This window comes from Leucopleurus acutus, assembly GCF_964270905.1.
Source record: "Leucopleurus acutus genome assembly, chromosome: 10".
In the NCBI taxonomy this organism is placed as follows: Eukaryota; Metazoa; Chordata; class Mammalia; order Artiodactyla; family Delphinidae; genus Leucopleurus; species Leucopleurus acutus.
In genome coordinates, this window is record NC_139153.1 from 37,274,519 (window position 1) to 37,291,079 (window position 16,561).

The 16,561-nt window shown below is 55.9% G+C and overlaps 2 protein-coding genes across 4 annotated transcripts; one reads left to right on the top strand and one right to left on the bottom strand.

Annotated features, from left to right (window-relative positions):
• Positions 1 to 2,472: 2,472 nt before the first annotated feature.
• PARP3 (poly(ADP-ribose) polymerase family member 3) lies at positions 2,473 to 8,158 on the bottom strand (the record flags this gene model as incomplete). Its single annotated transcript, XM_082848204.1, is given in 14 exon segments — positions 2,473 to 2,642; positions 3,084 to 3,239; positions 4,431 to 4,608; positions 4,854 to 4,940; positions 5,116 to 5,283; positions 5,522 to 5,739; positions 6,036 to 6,151; positions 6,153 to 6,181; positions 6,355 to 6,539; positions 6,773 to 6,902; positions 7,279 to 7,320; positions 7,324 to 7,346; positions 7,349 to 7,456; positions 8,098 to 8,158. Coding segments are annotated over 13 exon segments (1,608 nt in total). The 5' UTR covers positions 7,455 to 7,456; positions 8,098 to 8,158.
• On the top strand, positions 8,065 to 16,359 carry RRP9 (ribosomal RNA processing 9, U3 small nucleolar RNA binding protein; the record flags this gene model as incomplete). 3 transcript variants are annotated; one of them, XM_082848206.1, is made up of 15 exons in its annotated part: positions 8,065 to 8,137; positions 9,277 to 9,359; positions 11,909 to 12,018; positions 12,412 to 12,479; positions 12,563 to 12,604; positions 12,871 to 12,997; positions 13,632 to 13,756; positions 13,839 to 13,931; positions 14,329 to 14,429; positions 14,514 to 14,648; positions 14,741 to 14,803; positions 15,027 to 15,172; positions 15,254 to 15,333; positions 16,001 to 16,074; positions 16,198 to 16,359. In XM_082848206.1, 14 exons carry the CDS (start codon positions 9,322 to 9,324, stop codon positions 16,289 to 16,291), a joined length of 1,296 nt encoding a protein of 431 aa, XP_082704332.1. In that variant the 3' UTR covers positions 16,292 to 16,359. The 3 variants fall into 3 exon arrangements, with proteins under 3 accessions (XP_082704332.1, XP_082704333.1, XP_082704331.1); XM_082848207.1 differs by lacking the exon at positions 8,065 to 8,137 and adding an exon at positions 8,306 to 8,416; XM_082848205.1 differs by lacking the exon at positions 8,065 to 8,137 and adding an exon at positions 8,920 to 9,006.
• Positions 16,360 to 16,561: the final 202 nt, after the last annotated feature.

A 16,561-nucleotide genomic window follows, 5' to 3' on the forward strand; every position in this document is an offset into this window, starting at 1 on the left:
GGCTGGGGAAGATCCTGCATGCCGCGCGGCCAAAAAAAAAAAAACCACACACACAAAACACTTTGTAGTTCGTCTGTTTTTGTTTTTTGTTTTTTTTCCAAAGAAATGCAGGAAGGATAAACCAGAAACTACAGCAGGTGGGTGGGCATGGAGTGAGAGGGCTAGGAGGACACTCTTCTGAGCATAGATTTGGATAGATTGGACTTTTGAGGACCATGTTAATGCTCTACATGTTGAAAAAAATAAATCAACAAAGATGAGAAAAACCCTAAAAGTGAATATAAATAGAAGCAAATGAACCTACCAGCATTTCAAATGAATAGTATAACCACACTGAAGGGAAATAAATAGCTAATCCAAGTAACATTTGAACCTGTGTTCAAATTGTTGCTTTGACCATTGACCCTCAGTCTAAAGACAAAAAGATAATCTTGAATGATTCAGTAAATCTTGAGCTCTAATTAGAAAGTTTGTTTTTCACAATGGTATTGGGTGTAGCAATTCTGAAACTTCTTTTTGTGTGGGATTGAGCAAATAAGTAAATATACTGATGTTGATGAGAACCAAAGTTCTGACAGTTGGAGAAGGGAGTAAAATCATGGATATGGGGAAGAATGGAAAGACCATATGGTGTTGGATTGGAATTGGAGAAACAGACACAGATAGATGTGTTTATTTACATATACATATTTCCTAGCCCTCTCTGCTACTGGGACTGAAAAGCAATGACACCCAGTACCAAAGAGCATACCTACTGCCCAGATCTTGGATTCTAAATACCGTTTCCTGCTCTAGGGAACCAGGGCTCCTTGGAGAAATGGCTGATTCTAGGTTTGTGCAAGATGAGCCTGGAACATCGTGTGATACCAGAACATAAGGAAGTGCTCATAAAATGATGTAGACACAGGAGTCAGCTTAAAGGACCTTCTGCTGGCCAAAGCTGGGACAATTTGAGGATCAAAATAATAACAGTAATGGATTATAACCCATTGCATAAAATAGGAACCCACAAATCCATACTGATAATAAACAAAGGGGGCTATTATTAATAAATATAGAAGAAATGATGGAATTAAATTATTTAACTATCATTTGCAACCATCTTAGCAAAAATTGATTCAAGTCATCGATTTCAGGTAAAAATCATCATTGGATTTTAAAGCTAGTGGGTGAAAGTTGATGAGGAATGGAACATTTACACCTCAAAATATTTCCCCACAGATTACTGATTAATTAAAAATGGGGGAAATGGTAACTTCCCAGTGGAGAAACCTGGTGGACACGACCTTGAGCAACCAAATTTACATCACCAAGAATGGGACATGTCCCTCCTGATACAGTGCACCGAGGACACAGCATTCATGTAATGTTCCTGCCCAAACTGCAATGCCTGAATCTAATCACTGCAAAACATCAGACAAACCCGAACTGAGAGACAGTCTATAAAACAACTGGCCTGTACTCTTCAGTAGTGTCAAGAGTGTCTAAGTTATGAAGGAAAAAAAAAAAGGCTGAAGAATGGTTTCAGATGAAAGGAGACCAAAGAGACACGACAACTAAATGTGGTGTGTGACACTGCACTGGACCCTGACCTGCTGTCTAGCATCTGCACCCCTTGTTTGTGGACAGGGTAGCCTGGGGTGATAACTAGCATTCTTTCATGACAGCAGAGCTGCACCCCTTGCAGATATTCTCAATTCATTTATGATATTCACATAGAAGACACACATGGGTGTTTGGTGCCAAGACACAAGGAATGCTTGATTTGCCTGGCCACGTCTGGGCTAAAGGACAGAATCACCAGGTGGGTCCCCACATGACCAACAGTTCTGAGTTGATGGGGACGGTCCCTTTTGGAGGCTCAATGATCAGAGGAGGCCAGTCGTTGCAGTGACCAATGTAGACTGACCAGGGTGGGTGGGAGTGTGTGTACAACCCACGTCCTCCGTGTGAGTGGTCACTCCCTGGAGTGGGGCTGGAACTGCTATGTGGTGTGGTGGGTCACTGTGGAAAGCAAGAAGGCCCAGGCCTGGTGCAGCTTTGGCACAGACAGAGGTCAGGGGGGTGAGCCAATACAATGTGCACTTGCCTGTGCATGTCTGAAGTTCAGCCCACCTCGGTGATCACGCCTCTCTCGGATGGACAGTCTGGGCCAGGGTGGATGGCCCGGAGGGTTGTGGGACCCGCCCACTCTCAGCCTGTGCCCCTCTAACTACACAGGCTTGAATAGGCTGCTGTATCCGTGTCCCAGTAATAATGCCAATCCATCACACCCATCACCTTAGGAGGCGAGACTGAGGCCACAGCCATGCCAGGACCACAAGGATTAGAGGGAGAGGGGATCACTGTCTGGACACAGGAGGGAGATTTGAGAGCAAGAAGGGGTGATATGGGGGCACCAGGGATGGGAGGAAGATTGAGGATGATGGTCTAGCTCCTGGCGGTGGACGGGAGGCGGGTCGGGCAGACAGCTCAGAGGCGAACCTCCAGCAGGTAGCATAGGCGGCACTGACTCTCCTGGTAGATGAGATACTCACTCTGGAAGAAGCTGGAGCTGCTGAACTCTGGGCAGGGCATGGGCTGGCCCTGGGGCACCACCACTTGCTGGCCATCCAGCTCTAGCTTGGTGTCCTGGGTTGGAACTGCAGGGCACAGCAAGGGCCATGAATGACCCAAGGGTCACTGGTCCTTGGCTTTACCGGTAAGTCCTACCCCCTGTGCTCTCTACTTCTACCACAGGGAGTGCCCACTCATTCCCACCTTGCCAAACTCCAAACCACTGCATAGGCTGGGCCTTCTGCCTGGAATCTCCTCCCGCATTTCTCTGCCTGGGAAATGCCTGCTCATCTTTCAATGCTCAGTCAATGACACCTCTTCTTTGAAGCTCTCCTGGATGCCCAGGAAAGATTTGTTGAATCAGTGAATGTTTGTTGAATGATAAAGTGAATGACTGCATTGAAGAATCCTGCTTCTTTTCGTCCTTCCTCACAAGCCCCTTCCTTGCTCACCTCCTCCCTGAAAGCATCCTGCTCTATCTCAGCCTCACCTCTATCCTTAGGCCTGTCCAGCTTCATGGGATTCACCAGGCTCTGTGTGGCCACGGGTAATGACACTGTCGAAGCCAGGGGGGTGCTGCTTCAAGCTGGGCTCATAGACGGTGATGCGGTACTCTCTGCGCACTGCCACCTCACCCAGGAACATGTAGCCAATGTCATGGGCCCCGCAGGACATGCCAGTAACTGGGGGACACAGGGAGGCTCAGGGTAGGCAGACCGGCTCTCTGCCTGACTCCCTGGGCTCCTCTCTGCTGCACTGTTATCTCCTTTGGCTTTGCTGCCCCGGCCCAGAAAAGTACCCATCTTTCTTCCGTCCTTCCTCCATCCATTTCTCCAGGCCCCTTGTCCTGGCTGTGCTCCCTCCCCGCTCTCTCCTCCATTGCTCAACTCCCAGAGTCCAGGCGTCTGCCACCCTCACCAAGATCAGTAATGGCCTTCCAGTGACCATATCTGGGGTGGGGGCTTTTCAGGCCCGCTCTGCTGATTTTGCCACGGCATCCTTCACCCTCTACCCTGAGACCCCCTTGCAATGCTCTCCTGAGGCCACCCTCCACTTCTTCTTAGGCTCCTCTGCCCTCCTAGTGGACGCCTTGGCCTTGAGCAACCTTCAGCTCCATCTGCACTTGGATGAATCCTCCGACCTTGGTCTCTTGAGTGGCGGAGGGCAGTGGTCTCCAATAATGAGGTCAACCTGGGCTGAGAAGCCAGTAGGGGCAGGTCACCTCAGTGAGAACACCCCTGGACAGAAACTTGGGGGTCATTAGAGACACCCTCGACCCTTTCCCACAATGCTGCCCATCCCACCTCCCACATACTCCTCTCATGGATTCTCTCCTCCGCCTCCATTGCCCTGGGCTGGGGGCCCATCACATTTGGCCTGGATGGGAACACAGCCTCCCTGCAGCCTCTGGCCTTTGCCACCCTCCCAACGGCTGCAGCCACGTTCAACTGTACTCCCCATCACTTTCTGAATAAGGCTCCCTTGATCCTCCTGGGCCCCCAAACCCCACACCCACACTCGGCATTTGCTCTAAGCTTTGTCATCAAGCCGTGCCTGGAGGTGCTGACCTGCCGCAGCCTCCCAGGCTTCGTGCCACTCCCTGGCTGCTTTACCTTGAAGGCTCCTCTTTCACCCCCTCCCAGGTCAGGTTGGCACACTCATCCCATCTGCATCGCCTTCTCCAGGAAGCTGTCGCTGACCAGCAGATGCCTCCTTTGAGTCCCCCAACCCCCAGGATGCCCCACAGAGCTCTCTAGTCAGTAACTATCCGAGGGGTCCTCTCCTGGATCCACTGCAGGTGGGACAAGTAATGGGCCCCATGCTCCTTAGTGTCCCCATACCCACTCAGGGCTTGGCTCTGAGGGACACCTCACCATAGCCATCTGACTTGCTGTTCTCCGAGGCAAAGTAGATGCCTTTGCCAACACGGCCACCAGAATGTGGCATGATGCGAAGCCCACTGGTGAGGATGGCGGCCACCACAGCCACGTTGGTGCCGTGCCACAGTAGCTTCCGATTACCCAGCTTGTCATGGGCCTGGAACTGATCTCCCTAGGGGGGGAGATGGGAACCAGGAGAGTCATGCCACCCAAGCTCAGGTGTTTCTATCTGCCATCAGAGGGTATGACCAAGGCCAAGGGTTCCCTAGTCACTCACATACTCATGCACACATGCACAAGACCTAGGCCTGGTGGAAACTGGTCAGAGTTTCTCAGCCAACTCGCTAAAGGGAAGATAAGCCAAGATCATCTCCCTAAGGGACAAGGTAGTGATGGTGGGGAGGGAATCTTCCTCACCTCCCCTTCTCGGTTCACTGTCCAACTATGTTGAAGAGCAGGGCAACTGTACTTGCTGCCAGTCTTTTCCAAGCAGGGATGTATCACCTGTGGGGAGAGAAGAAACTGGGTGCCAAGAGCAAGAAATGTATGGACTAACCTCCACTTGTCCCCTGCAGTCCCAGAGCTCTCCTCAGGCCCTGGAGACACAGCGAGAGAAGGCCCTAGGAAAGGGATTCTTCTGGGCACCTGGAGGGCAGACAGGCAAAGGGCCAGTGCCCACTGCTAGCTCGGCTCCTCTGTGGGGACCGGCCCACCTTGTACTCAGCAGCTGGAGCTGGCACTTGAGGAGCTGGTAATCTCGGTCCAGTGGGTGTGGCACCTCCTCCACTTTCTTTGTCTCCTCGGGGGCTGCCTGCAGGGTCTGGGCCAGCTCGATGTCTGCCAGCACCTAAGGGGATGGGCACTGGCAGCTTGTGTGTCCCCTTGACCCTGGGCCTCCCCTCCCCCTCCCACATAAATAGGACCATGGCCACCCCACCTTATTCAGCCCCACCCCATCTATCTGTCTGTCCTTCCCCTCCCCTGTCCTTCGGCCTGCCCATCGCAGTCGATCTATCTGTCCCCCATCTCCCTTGCCCCATCTATCTGTTTGGTAACCCCACTGCCTGCAACCTGCCAACCCTCACCAGCAGCATATCCTTCTTGGCCTGCAGAAGTTCCAGGGAGTTGATGGGTGGGGGCTGGCTACGGCCGAAGTTGTGGGGAATGATGGTGTAGAAGTGGGAGGACAGCTCCTCCAGGCTGAGACCACGCTCTGCGGGGGCTTTCAGGGCCGCCTCCACTGCCTCCAAACCCCGGGAAATCTGCTGCTTGCTCAACTTCCCCAGTGGCATCTTCTTCACATCTGGGGGGATGGGGAGAGTGGGGAGTCAGGCCCACAGCCCTGCCACCCCCAGACCCCTGCTACCCTTCCTGGCTCCTCCCCCCTCACCCAGCTTCATGATAGCCATGGCATTCTTTTTTTTTTGCGGTATGCGGGTCTCTCACTGTTGTGGCCTCTCCCGTTGCGGGGCACAGGCTCCGGACGCGCAGGCTCAGCGGCCATGGCTCACGGGCCCAGCCGCTCCGTGGCATGTGGGATCTTCCTGGACCGGGGCACGAACCTGTGTCCCCTGCATAGGCAGGCGGACTCTCAACCACTGCGCCACCAGGGAAGCCCAGCCATGGCATTCTTGAACATGTCCTTGCTGAAGATGTTGGTGATGAGCTTCTGTGTGGCTGCGTCCAGGGAGCAGGGCTGCACTTGCTGAACCACGAACTACGGTCCTCACTGGGCCTCCGTCTACCTAGGGGTAGAGGGCCCACCTGGGCAGGAGCAGCTGGGCAGGGCACCTGCACCTAGAGCAGGGCCTGGCCAGACCAAGGCCAGAGAGGAAGGCCTGTGCCTGAGAGTATACAGCTGGGCAGTGGCTGTCCCTTCCCTCGGCCCAGGCCCACCCTCCCTCTCTGGCCACTTCACCTTCACCATGGCTTCCTGGGCCTCATCCTCTCTCTGTACTTCGATAAGTGTATACTTGCTGGGGTGGGCCACAAAGTGGTCCCGCTCTGCCCAGCTGTTCTTGGTCTTGTCCTGAAACTTCTTTTCAAAGTCCTTCTGTGCATCCTCCAGTGACATGAAGCGGCTAAGTTGTGGCTGGCCCACCTCTCCCGGCAAGCAACAGCTTTCAGAGGTGTGCCTACCACAGTGCCCGCCGTAAATGTTTGCTGGCCTCTACTGTGCAGGCCCTGTCCCGAGCGCCCCCCAGAGGTGGGGCAGGGCACAGTCAGAGGCTGTGGCCTTTTGGCCTGAGTAAGCTGTGGGGACCCCGGGAAGCAGGGGCCATGCGTTGAGCAGGGAGAGGTGGGGAGGATGCGGGCACAGGGTGGGTGAGTGGTACTCACCACGCGCCCCCAGCGGTTCCAGCAGATAAAGCAGTCACCTTCTTCCAGCAGCTGGATGATGTAGAACTTGTTTTTGTTGCTCCCAGTGTTGGTCTGGTTCAGGGTACAGTCGTAGTCTTCATGCACCTGTGGCCAGAGTGGGTGCGTGGAGGGCAGGCTGGCTCCGGCCGCCCCTGAGTGGGATGGGGTACCTGGCTGCACGCTGACAGGAATCACACTGCACTGGGGTGTCAGAGGAGGCCCTGTCTGGGAACCCTGCCTTAAGTGTCGTTGGGGGAAGACTGAGCAGCTCAGGGGCCTGTCCTGGGGTCTGAAGAGCAGACATGACCCACCTGGATCTGATGGGATATAGCCCTGCCTGACCTTTGGGGTCTTGGAAGAACACAGTTTACTTGGGAGCCTTGAGCTATTTAGCCAGAGCCAAGGGGGAGGGGAGGAGGTCTGAGTGTACTTGTACCCAAGAGGGAGCAGGCACTGGGACTGGCTGGGGACTACAGCTTACCTGGGTCCTAGGGTTGCAGCTGAGTGGGCACAGGGGGTCCACTTAGGCTATGCGCTTCTCTGTGGGTGGAGGGCCTCGGCAGTGGAGCGGAAACTGTCCTCCTCTTGTGCCCCCTGACGCCCCTTCTTCTTCTCAGGACCCTCACGCTGTACCTGGGGCTTGCGCTTTGGAGCCATGGCTGTTCTAGGGCACAGAGGGGGTCCTCAGGCATCCGTGACATTTGCGTCCCACCTGGCTGGCACAGCACTAACTTGCCCCACCCTGAGATTGCCCTTTGGTGACCTCCCTCTGCCTCCATTTCCCCACTCCCGGTCCCTGACCAAAACCGGCTCTCTGCACCCCAGATACACCCCTTTCTCCAGTCACCAGGGCCAGGCCAGGCCCCTGTCCAGTCTGCCCAGTCTGGCCAAGGAAGAGGGGCTCTCCACCCTCTATGGCTCTTTTGTGTGTTCTGAGGTTGAAGGGAAAGTGAAAGGAGAATCTGCCCCCTCCCATTTCTGGGCTCCTCTCCCCAGAGCACTCTCTGCTCCTCCCCCATCTCAGCTAACTTGGACCTGGCATGGTTGCTGGGCTGAGTCACCCCAGCTATGGAGGAGAGTGGGCAGTGGCTCCCGGGGGGCTAGCACTCCTAAGGCCAGATCTGTCTCTCCAAAGATTAGGACCCAATAGCGCAGAAACCCTTCCCAGCAGGTTCAAGAGTTCTGGGGTGCCAGCCTCCGTCCCAGACCAGTGGCATTGAACTGCCAGAGGGCAAGGGTCAGTCACACCCGCCCTGCCCTGCCCTGTGGAGGGCTGTGGGAGAGGCCATAGAGCACTCACCTAAGAGAAGCAGGGACCTGGGAGAGGTTGTGGCCACCAGGTCAGTAACTCCCAGGCAGTCCTAGTTCTAACAACCTCTCGTAAGCCTTAGGGGGGCAGGGAAGAAGTGGGTGTGGGTAGGATTCCAGCTATTTGGCCACCAGTCTGGTGAGTCAGAGGCTGGGCAGGCCGAGGCGGGCAGGCAGCCTGTCCCATGGATGGGTGGACACTTGATCCGGACACAGCCAAGGCCCAGGGGACTGACGCGCCCTTAGAGCTGCTCATCTGGCCTGAGGCATGCAATACGTATCCACCGGTTGTCCAGTGACCTTGGCCCCAGGTGCGGGCAGTGCCTTCTCCCGGGGGCTGCCGGATCCCTCTCCCCCGCCCCGGTTATTTAGAGTCAGACTCTCTCACCCTGGCCCCCGCCCCTGACGGGGACGAGTCACGTTCCAGGAAAAGGAATCCCGCGTCTCTGGCGCCCCCCAGCGTCCAAGGAGAGCAAACACAGAGACGGTGTCGGGGTCCGACCCCTCTTCATACGTCAGTCAGCGGCAGGGCGCACGCGCCGCAGCCGTTGGCCGGAAGCGCCAGGGAGAGGCTTGCTTCCTACTGGAGCCGGGCGCGGGAGCCTATAGGAGTTCTAGGAGGCGTGGCCACAGACATTTATCCTATGGGCGCTTGGGGGCGAGACAGAACCTACCCAAGGGCCCAATGGAGCTGTGGGAGGCGGGGCCCACCGGGCGGTGGGAGCCTATCTTGGCTTGGAGTCTTGTGGGACGGCCCGGGTTCAGCCGCCACGTGAGTTCGCCAGGAGCCGCCGCAACACACACGGTGGGCAGCATGTCGGCGACTGGGGCGGTTCGAAAGAGGGGAAAGCCGGCCTCGGGGGCCGGGGCTGGTGCGGGGGCCGGCAAGTTGCGGCGAAAGGTGAGCACGGCGCTTTGGCGGGCCGGGGTCCATCCTATGTTACTGGGCCATTATCCCCATCCGGGGGCCCCGGCACCGGTCCCCTCGACCCCGGGACCCCAGCTGGAGTCAGCTTCGTCCCGTTCTCCGCGCGCCAAATACTGAAAAATCCTTTCACTTGAGCCGGGGGCTACCGCCTTTCCCAGTGACTCTCGAGGGACCCTAAGGGGCCCTTGGTCGAGCCGGGGTGGTCGGGACCCCTGACCAAAGAAAGTATTATATAATTCCTAGGGCGACTCTTCTGGGGACAAGGGCAAGTCCAAGGGTGGCGGCAAGATGAATGAGGAGATCTCCAGCGACTCGGAGACTGAGAGGTGAGCTCTTTTTTTCCACCTAGAAAAGAACACTGGGGCCCATTTGTGTATGGAAGGAGTACTCAATGACGGGGGCTAGAGCTGGGCCTAGAACCCAGGACTCTGACCCTTGATTCTCAGATCTTGATTCTTTCCTCCACTTTTTGACCCTGAGAACTGTCATTGCCTTCACTGCAGGGGCGGTCTCTGTGTGGGGAGGACCCCCAGTCCTAATGGGAGACCAGTGAGACCTTCCTTCATGACAGGGAGCTGAACTCCAGGCAAGGGGAGAGGGATGCAAGAAATGCTTGCTAGTTCTTCATTCTGTTCTCCCACAATTTCACAGTTATTGAGAGTGCCAGGCACTAGTTTCACTGTTGAGAGAACAGAGATGAGCAGGCAGGTGAAGACGGAATGTGTTGTGGTGGGATGTGTATCTTAGAGCTGCGTGTTGTCGGAACAGAGAAGGGGAGTTTAAATGGGGCCTGGAGAGATGAGGAGGGGTTCCTCATGGAGAGATAGGGAAGGCATTCAGGGACCAGAGAAAACTCTGGGGGCTAAGTGGGCTAGATGGGAGATGAAGAGGATGGGAGGGTAGGCAGTGGGTGCATTTGGACTGTGGAGGGCTTTGCGTACCTCCTCCATTCTGCAGGTGATGGGGGTGGAGTATGTTGCAGAGTTCAGAGGGGGCTGGCAAGGTATCAGACCTGACCCTGTGGCATGGAAGCTGTCATATCAGAGAATCCCGGTGCCTTCCTTAAGAGTTGGCTTTAGAAATTCTAATTCTAAAAGTTGAGTACATGTTGGCCTTAACCTGCTCACAGATTTAATATATACTTTTTGTAGTCTTAAGGTTACTGTGGGTGTGTGCCAGGCCCTGTGCTAAGCACTTTTAAATATTTTTAAAATGTATTGTGAAATGTATCAGCTACAGAAGAGTTAACGAAATGTAATTGTACCATAAAGAGTAATGATGAAATGATGAACCTCTGTGCACCCACCAGAACTAGACCATTCGTAGAAACTTAGAAGCCCCAACTGCCATTCCTGACTTAAGTTAATCATTTCTTTGGTTTCCTTCCTTCCTTTTTCTTCTTTTTTTTCCTTTTCCCTTTTCTGATTCAGCTATAACTTACATACAGTAATATTTACCTTTCTTAGTGTACTGTTCTGTGAGTTGTGACAGTCGCATATAGTCGTGTAACTACCACCACTGTAAAGATATAGAAGGGTTTTGCCACCCACCAAAATCCCCCATGGCTCCTTTGCAGTCAATTCCCACCCCACTCCAACCAGTAACTGCTGTCCCTAGAATTTTGCCTTTTCCAGAATGTTATTTGAGTGGAATTACAATGGTTGTATACTTGCTTTGATTTTCTTTAGAGTTCTGTCTTCTATGTGTGAACCCGAAACAATAGATTGATTCCTTGGGTAAACTTGAGTAGAAGTTAAGACCCTGGTGTATGAGGGAAGGGCAGCACCAACCCTGTTGGCTGAAGACTTGCTGCGCACTGGGTACTAACCGGTCTCAGGAGCATGGTCAGGCCTTGGCTTCCTTGAGAATTTCCAAGGTCGTTTCTGGGGAAGTTGTGGGCAAGGTCATGGATGAGTCTAGGAAACAATTGGGCTACCTGACAGCGACTAGGTATCTACAGGCACTTGATCAGAGGGAACGGGCTGCCCTGGGTTTTCTGCTTCTGAGTTCCCGTGACTTACCTCCAGCTCCCAGGAGCAAGTCAAAGTAGGACTTATCTTGAGTGAGGGGCATGGACGGGAAAGCAGGGACTTCACTAGCACAAGGTCAAGCCAGGCCCAGTTAAGCTTCACCTGGAATCCCATCCTCAGGGTAGAGGATGGTGCCTTGGCAGTGAGGATGGGGTGTTGATAGTCCCAACACGTCTGCCTCTTGGTTCCTTGCATCAGATCTGGGCTGGCTGCTCCCCTGTGTCTGGGGGGTCGTCGTTGTTCTGAGATCTACCGTTTCTGCTTTACATGTTGGATCTTCTGTTTCCTGTCTCCCGTGCCTTCCCCATTCTTAGCTTACTCTCTCGTTCAGGGAGCACATCCTCCATCCTTAAAAGAAGGAGAAAGGACCACTTTTGTGGCACCTTGTACATCTGATATGTTTTCATTTATCATTAATGGTTTAACTGGCATGCCATTCCAGTGGTTAGCGTTTTGTTCCGAATTTTGTACGTGCAGCTCCTTTGTTTTCTGCTCTCAGTGTTGCTGTTGAGGCTTCTGGAGTCATTTTGATTCCTGACCCTTTGTATACGGTCTGATTTTTCTTGGAAGCCTGTAGAACCTTCTCTTTCCCTCCAGAGTTGAGAGATTTCCCAGTGATCTCTTTGGGTTTGGGGTCTGTTTTCACCCTTACGTTGGGCCCTGGGTGGGCCCTTTCAGTTTGGTAAGTCACATCTTTCAGTTTTCCGTGTGTGAGACCATTGGCCATGAGGGCTGGCAGGGATGGGGGTGTCAAGTGGCTGGGGAAGCAGCGAGGAGCACGGTCCTAGTGGCCAGAGGAGCGGGCCGAGCCCTCCTGCTCACAGCCTAGTTCCTCCTGCTCACAGCCTAGTTCCCAGGAGGAATGAAGAGGAGGAGGCGGAGGAGCTGGAGGAGACCGCACAGGAGAAGAAGCTGCGCTTGGCCAAGCTCTACCTTGAGCAGCTCAAGCAGCAAGGTGAGCCTGTGGACTGGGCAGGTGAGGGGCGGGGCCTGTGCCTGAGTCTGCCTGCTGTGGCCCCAGCCACCTGGTGGGTGACTGATGCAGGTAGCCGGTGGGCTGCTGGGGCTGCTGCTGCTGGCGGCCCTGTGGGAGGGTGGCTAGGAGCGCTAATGGATCTTCTGGGGTGGGCCAGGCCTTCAGGGGGCTTCAGACTGATCTGATAAGTAAAGGCAGGGGGTGGGCAGGAGACCATCCAGCCCTCCCTCCCCTTTGGCTGAGGTGGCCTGAACTTCCATGGGACACAGCCCAAATGTTCAGGGCCCAGGACTGAGGTGGTGGGTGGGGATGGGAAGGGAAAAGTGGGGTGTTGTTGGCCTGGGTTTACTTGGCTTGGTCTGTCCTACACAGAGGAGGAGAAGGCCGAGGCCCGCGAATTTGAGGAGGACCAGGTGGCAGGGAGGCTGAAGGAGGACGTGGTGAGTGTGGAGGGAGGGTGGTGGGAGGGAAGGGATGGGGCTGGTCCTGCTCCTGGGATCTCACCCCTCTCCTCTCCATGCAGCTCGAGCAGAGAGGCAGGCTGCAGAAGTCGGTGGCAAAGGAGGTGAGCAGACAGGGCACTTTGGTGTCAGATTGGAGGGAATCACCTGGGTTGGTGGGCAGATGGCCCAACTGGGGACTCAGGCTGTGGGGTGTTTGCTCTGGAACATAGTGGGCACTTGGGCAGACAGGGTCAGGTAATGGTCTGGTCTTGGCAGCCCTGGGTCCGGTTTTCCTTCTGGGCAGTGTGGTGGGAAAGGATGGCATGTGTGTGTGTGGAGGGGGGCCTTCCTGCCCCTAGTTGCAGTGACCCGGTCCCTGCCTGCCTAGATCCAGGCCCCAGACCCTGCTGACATTCGAATCTTACGGGGCCACCAGCTGTCCATCACATGTTTGGTTATCACCCCTGACGACCTGGCCATCTTTTCTGCCGCCAAAGACTGCACCATTATTAAGTGTGAGTGAGTGCCTGCGTGGGGGTGCAGCTGTGAGGGATCATCTGGGCCAGCTGGTCTGGGGAGGAAGAAATAATCAGGGAAAACTGAGACCCGACGGGGGAAGCTTCCGGAGACAGGTTTGCTTCCAAAGAGGTGTTCTCTGGATGACAGTGGAAGCTTCTGCCCAGGAGTGGGACTTGTGAGCTCCCTGTCAATGTCATTGGAGATGATGGAGTGGAGGCAGGATGATGATTTAATGGGAGTTGATGCTTCAGTTGGGCAGTTGGACTAGAGGACAGCTGAGGCTCTGCGCAGTCCTGGGATTGAGTTCCTGGTCCTCCTGGGTTCCTGGCCTTTGACCACTGAGGGCTGTCCTCATCCACCCATAGTAGTAACAGGAAGAGCTCGTACCATCAGTCCCAAGCACTTTCCTGTCCCTTTTCTTCTGGGCTTCATGGCTGCTCTTTGGGATTATTGTCACCACTTAACAGATGAGGAAACTGAGGTGACTTGTCCAGGGGCTCACAGTGGCTAAACCAGATCTTCTGACCTGAGGCCAGGAGTTTTTCCATGGTGCCACGCTGCCCTTGAGGGGGGTTGCCAGACAGTCCTGCCTTGTGTCCCAGTAGCATCTCTCTTCCCCCTTGGTGTCAGGGAGTGTGGAAAGTGGACGGAAGCTTCATGTGATCCCTCGAGCCAAGAAGGGTGCCGAGGGGCAGCCCTCCGGCCATAGTAGCCACGTCCTCTGCATGGCCATCTCCTCCGATGGCAAGTACTTGGTAAGGCAGGATTGGCCCCGGGAGTAGGTGAGAGGTGTGGGCACATGGTGGGTGCCCATGGCCATTGCCCTTGTCTCCATAGGCCTCGGGTGACCGCAGCAAGCTCATTCTCATTTGGGAGGCCCAGAGCTGCCAGCACCTGTACACCTTCACGGGACACCGGGACGCCGTGTCGGTGAGAAGCTGGGCCTCCTTTAGTGGACGTTTCTCGAGCACCCAAGTGGGCCAGGCATGGTACTGGGATCCAGGGAATGGTGTGAAAGAGGCAGTGGGTCCCCATCCTCAGGGAACCTGCACTTTGGTGAACAGGACAGAAACAGGGTGAAGCAATAGGGAAGAGCTGGGGGAGACTGAGTCGAGCTTGCCTAGGGAGAGGGAGGCCTGAGAAGTCTGTACTTGCTTGAGGGCAGGCAAGTGTGCCCCTGGCTCCACGTAGAGCCCCACAGCGCTCTTGATGGGGGCTGGCTTCCTGTGCCACGTGACCTGCTTTTCAGGACGTCCTCCCTGGGCCTGACCTCTGTCTCTCCTGCTGTAGTCCAGATTCCTTTTGCCCTCTTTCCATGCACCCTTAGGGGCTGGCATTCCGCAGAGGCACCCACCATCTCTACAGCACGTCCCACGACCGCTCTGTGAAGGTGTGGAATGTGGCGGAGAACTCCTACGTGGAGACGCTGTGAGTATGCGCAGGCAGAGGGCACGCGGATGTGTGCGTGCAGGTTCACGGGTGACCCCATCCTCCCTCTGTCCCCCTCTCCAGCTTCGGGCACCAGGATGCTGTGGCTGCACTGGATGCTCTGAGCAGGGAGTGCTGCGTGACCGCCGGGGGCCGGGACGGGACCGTGCGTGTGTGGAAGATCCCCGAGGAGTCCCAGCTTGTCTTCTACGGCCACCAGTAAGGCGGCCTGCTGCACCGGGCATTGAGGGGGCCACCCGCATGGGCTGGGGGTGAGGTTGGGCCACGCCCCTCATGGTGCCTTTCTCTAGGGGCTCCATTGACAGCATCCAGCTCATCAACGAGGAGCACATGGTGTCGGGTGCAGACGATGGGTAAGTGCTGCCTTCTACCACTGCCACTGCCCCTGGACTTGCCGCGTAGAATCCTCCTGCTCGGGAGCTGTAGTAACCCCTTTCCATAGATGAGGACATTGAGGCAAAGAGCGCAGGGGACCTGGTCTGCTTCCTGTGGCTGGTGTGCACTTGGTCCCTTCCTGCCGTGTGGCCCTTCTGCCCTGCCCCTGGCCCCCTCACTGACCGTGCTCCCTGTCCACAGTTCTGTAGCCTTGTGGGGCCTCTCTAAGAAGCGGCCACTTGCCCTGCAGCGTGAGGCCCATGGGCTGCGGGGGGAGCTGGGCTTGGAGCAGCCCTTCTGGGTGTCATCAGTGGCAGCCCTGCTCAACACGGACCTCGTGGCCACAGGTGAGTGCCCTGTGTGGCAGAAAGGAGGGGATCTCAGGGTGGGCTGGTGAGGGGGGTGCTCACTGTCTCCCTGTCCCCCAGGCTCTCACAGCAACTCTGTGCGGCTCTGGCAATGCGGGGAGGGCTTCCGGCAGCTTGACCTTCTCTGCGACATCCCTCTGGTGAGTGAGGCTTGAATACCCAGCCTGTCTTTACCACACTCCCAAGGCCCGTTACAGTGTTTTCCTACCAGAAGGGCGGTTCCTCAGAGCAGGGCCAGCTATGATTTCTCTTTCTAGCCCCAGCTCCTAGCACAGGGCCTGCAGGAACCCTCCCTTCTTCCTCTCCCTTCCCCGCCTCCACTCCCCTCCTTGTCCTAGGCCCTGTCCTGGTTACTGGGGTACAAGGCAGGGAAGTGTGGGCAAAGGCATGGAGGGCCTGGCCCTGTGATGGGATCTGCATGACTGGTGCCAGACTGAATGCCAGGCTAGGGTGTGTGGACTTGGTGCAACCTAGGGCAGAGTGGCAGGATCTGTCAGTGACTTCTAGTGACAGTTCAGGGCTTGGGTCAATGGTGATGGTCATGGAGTCTCCAGAGCCAGGACCAGGAGGCAGGCCCTGCTTGGTGCACACCATCTCCTTCATCCCCACAAACTCTCTGCGAGGCCTGCGCTCTACTTTCCCCATCTCACAGAGGTGGATGCTGAGGCCCTGAGGGGTAGAGGGCTGGCCCAGGTGGCAGGATGCAGAGCAGGGATTTAACCCAGGCTGGGCCTTTGACTGTGATGCTGGGGCTGTGGTGAGGGATCTGTTCTCACATCTTACTGCCTTGTCCCTCCCTCTTCTCAGGTGGGCTTTATCAATAGCCTCAAGTTCTCCAGTGCTGGGGACTTCCTGGTGGCCGGGGTAGGGCAGGAGCACAGGTATGAGGCACTTCTCGAGGGGTGCGGGTGGGGCAAATGGCATAGGGTGGGTGGCTGGGTGGGAATGGGGTGGATACCGGGTGGGGCTGGGCCCGCCCTCAGCTGCTCCTCTCCCCCCTGCAGGCTTGGCCGGTGGTGGCGGATCAAAGAGGCCCGGAACTCCGTCTGCATCATCCCTCTTCACAGGGCCCCCAGGCCCCCTACTGCTGGCTCCTGACTCTCTCATCCCCTTTATTTAAGTTCTTCCCAGGCCATCCCCTGCCTTCTTTGTATTAAAAGCCTCCTCTTCTGGGCCTTGTCTCCTCTAGCTTCTTGACTGGGGAGGGCAGGGGGATGGCAGGGGGATGGCAGGGGATGGCTTAGTAAAGGCCTGGGGGCTTTATCCTTTCCAGCGAATTTGGGGATGGAGCCCTCAGCTGGCTTCTGGCTCCTAGACCCTGAGTATCCTCTACGACTTTGTTAGGCCAGCTTTCCACCCAGTGCTCCG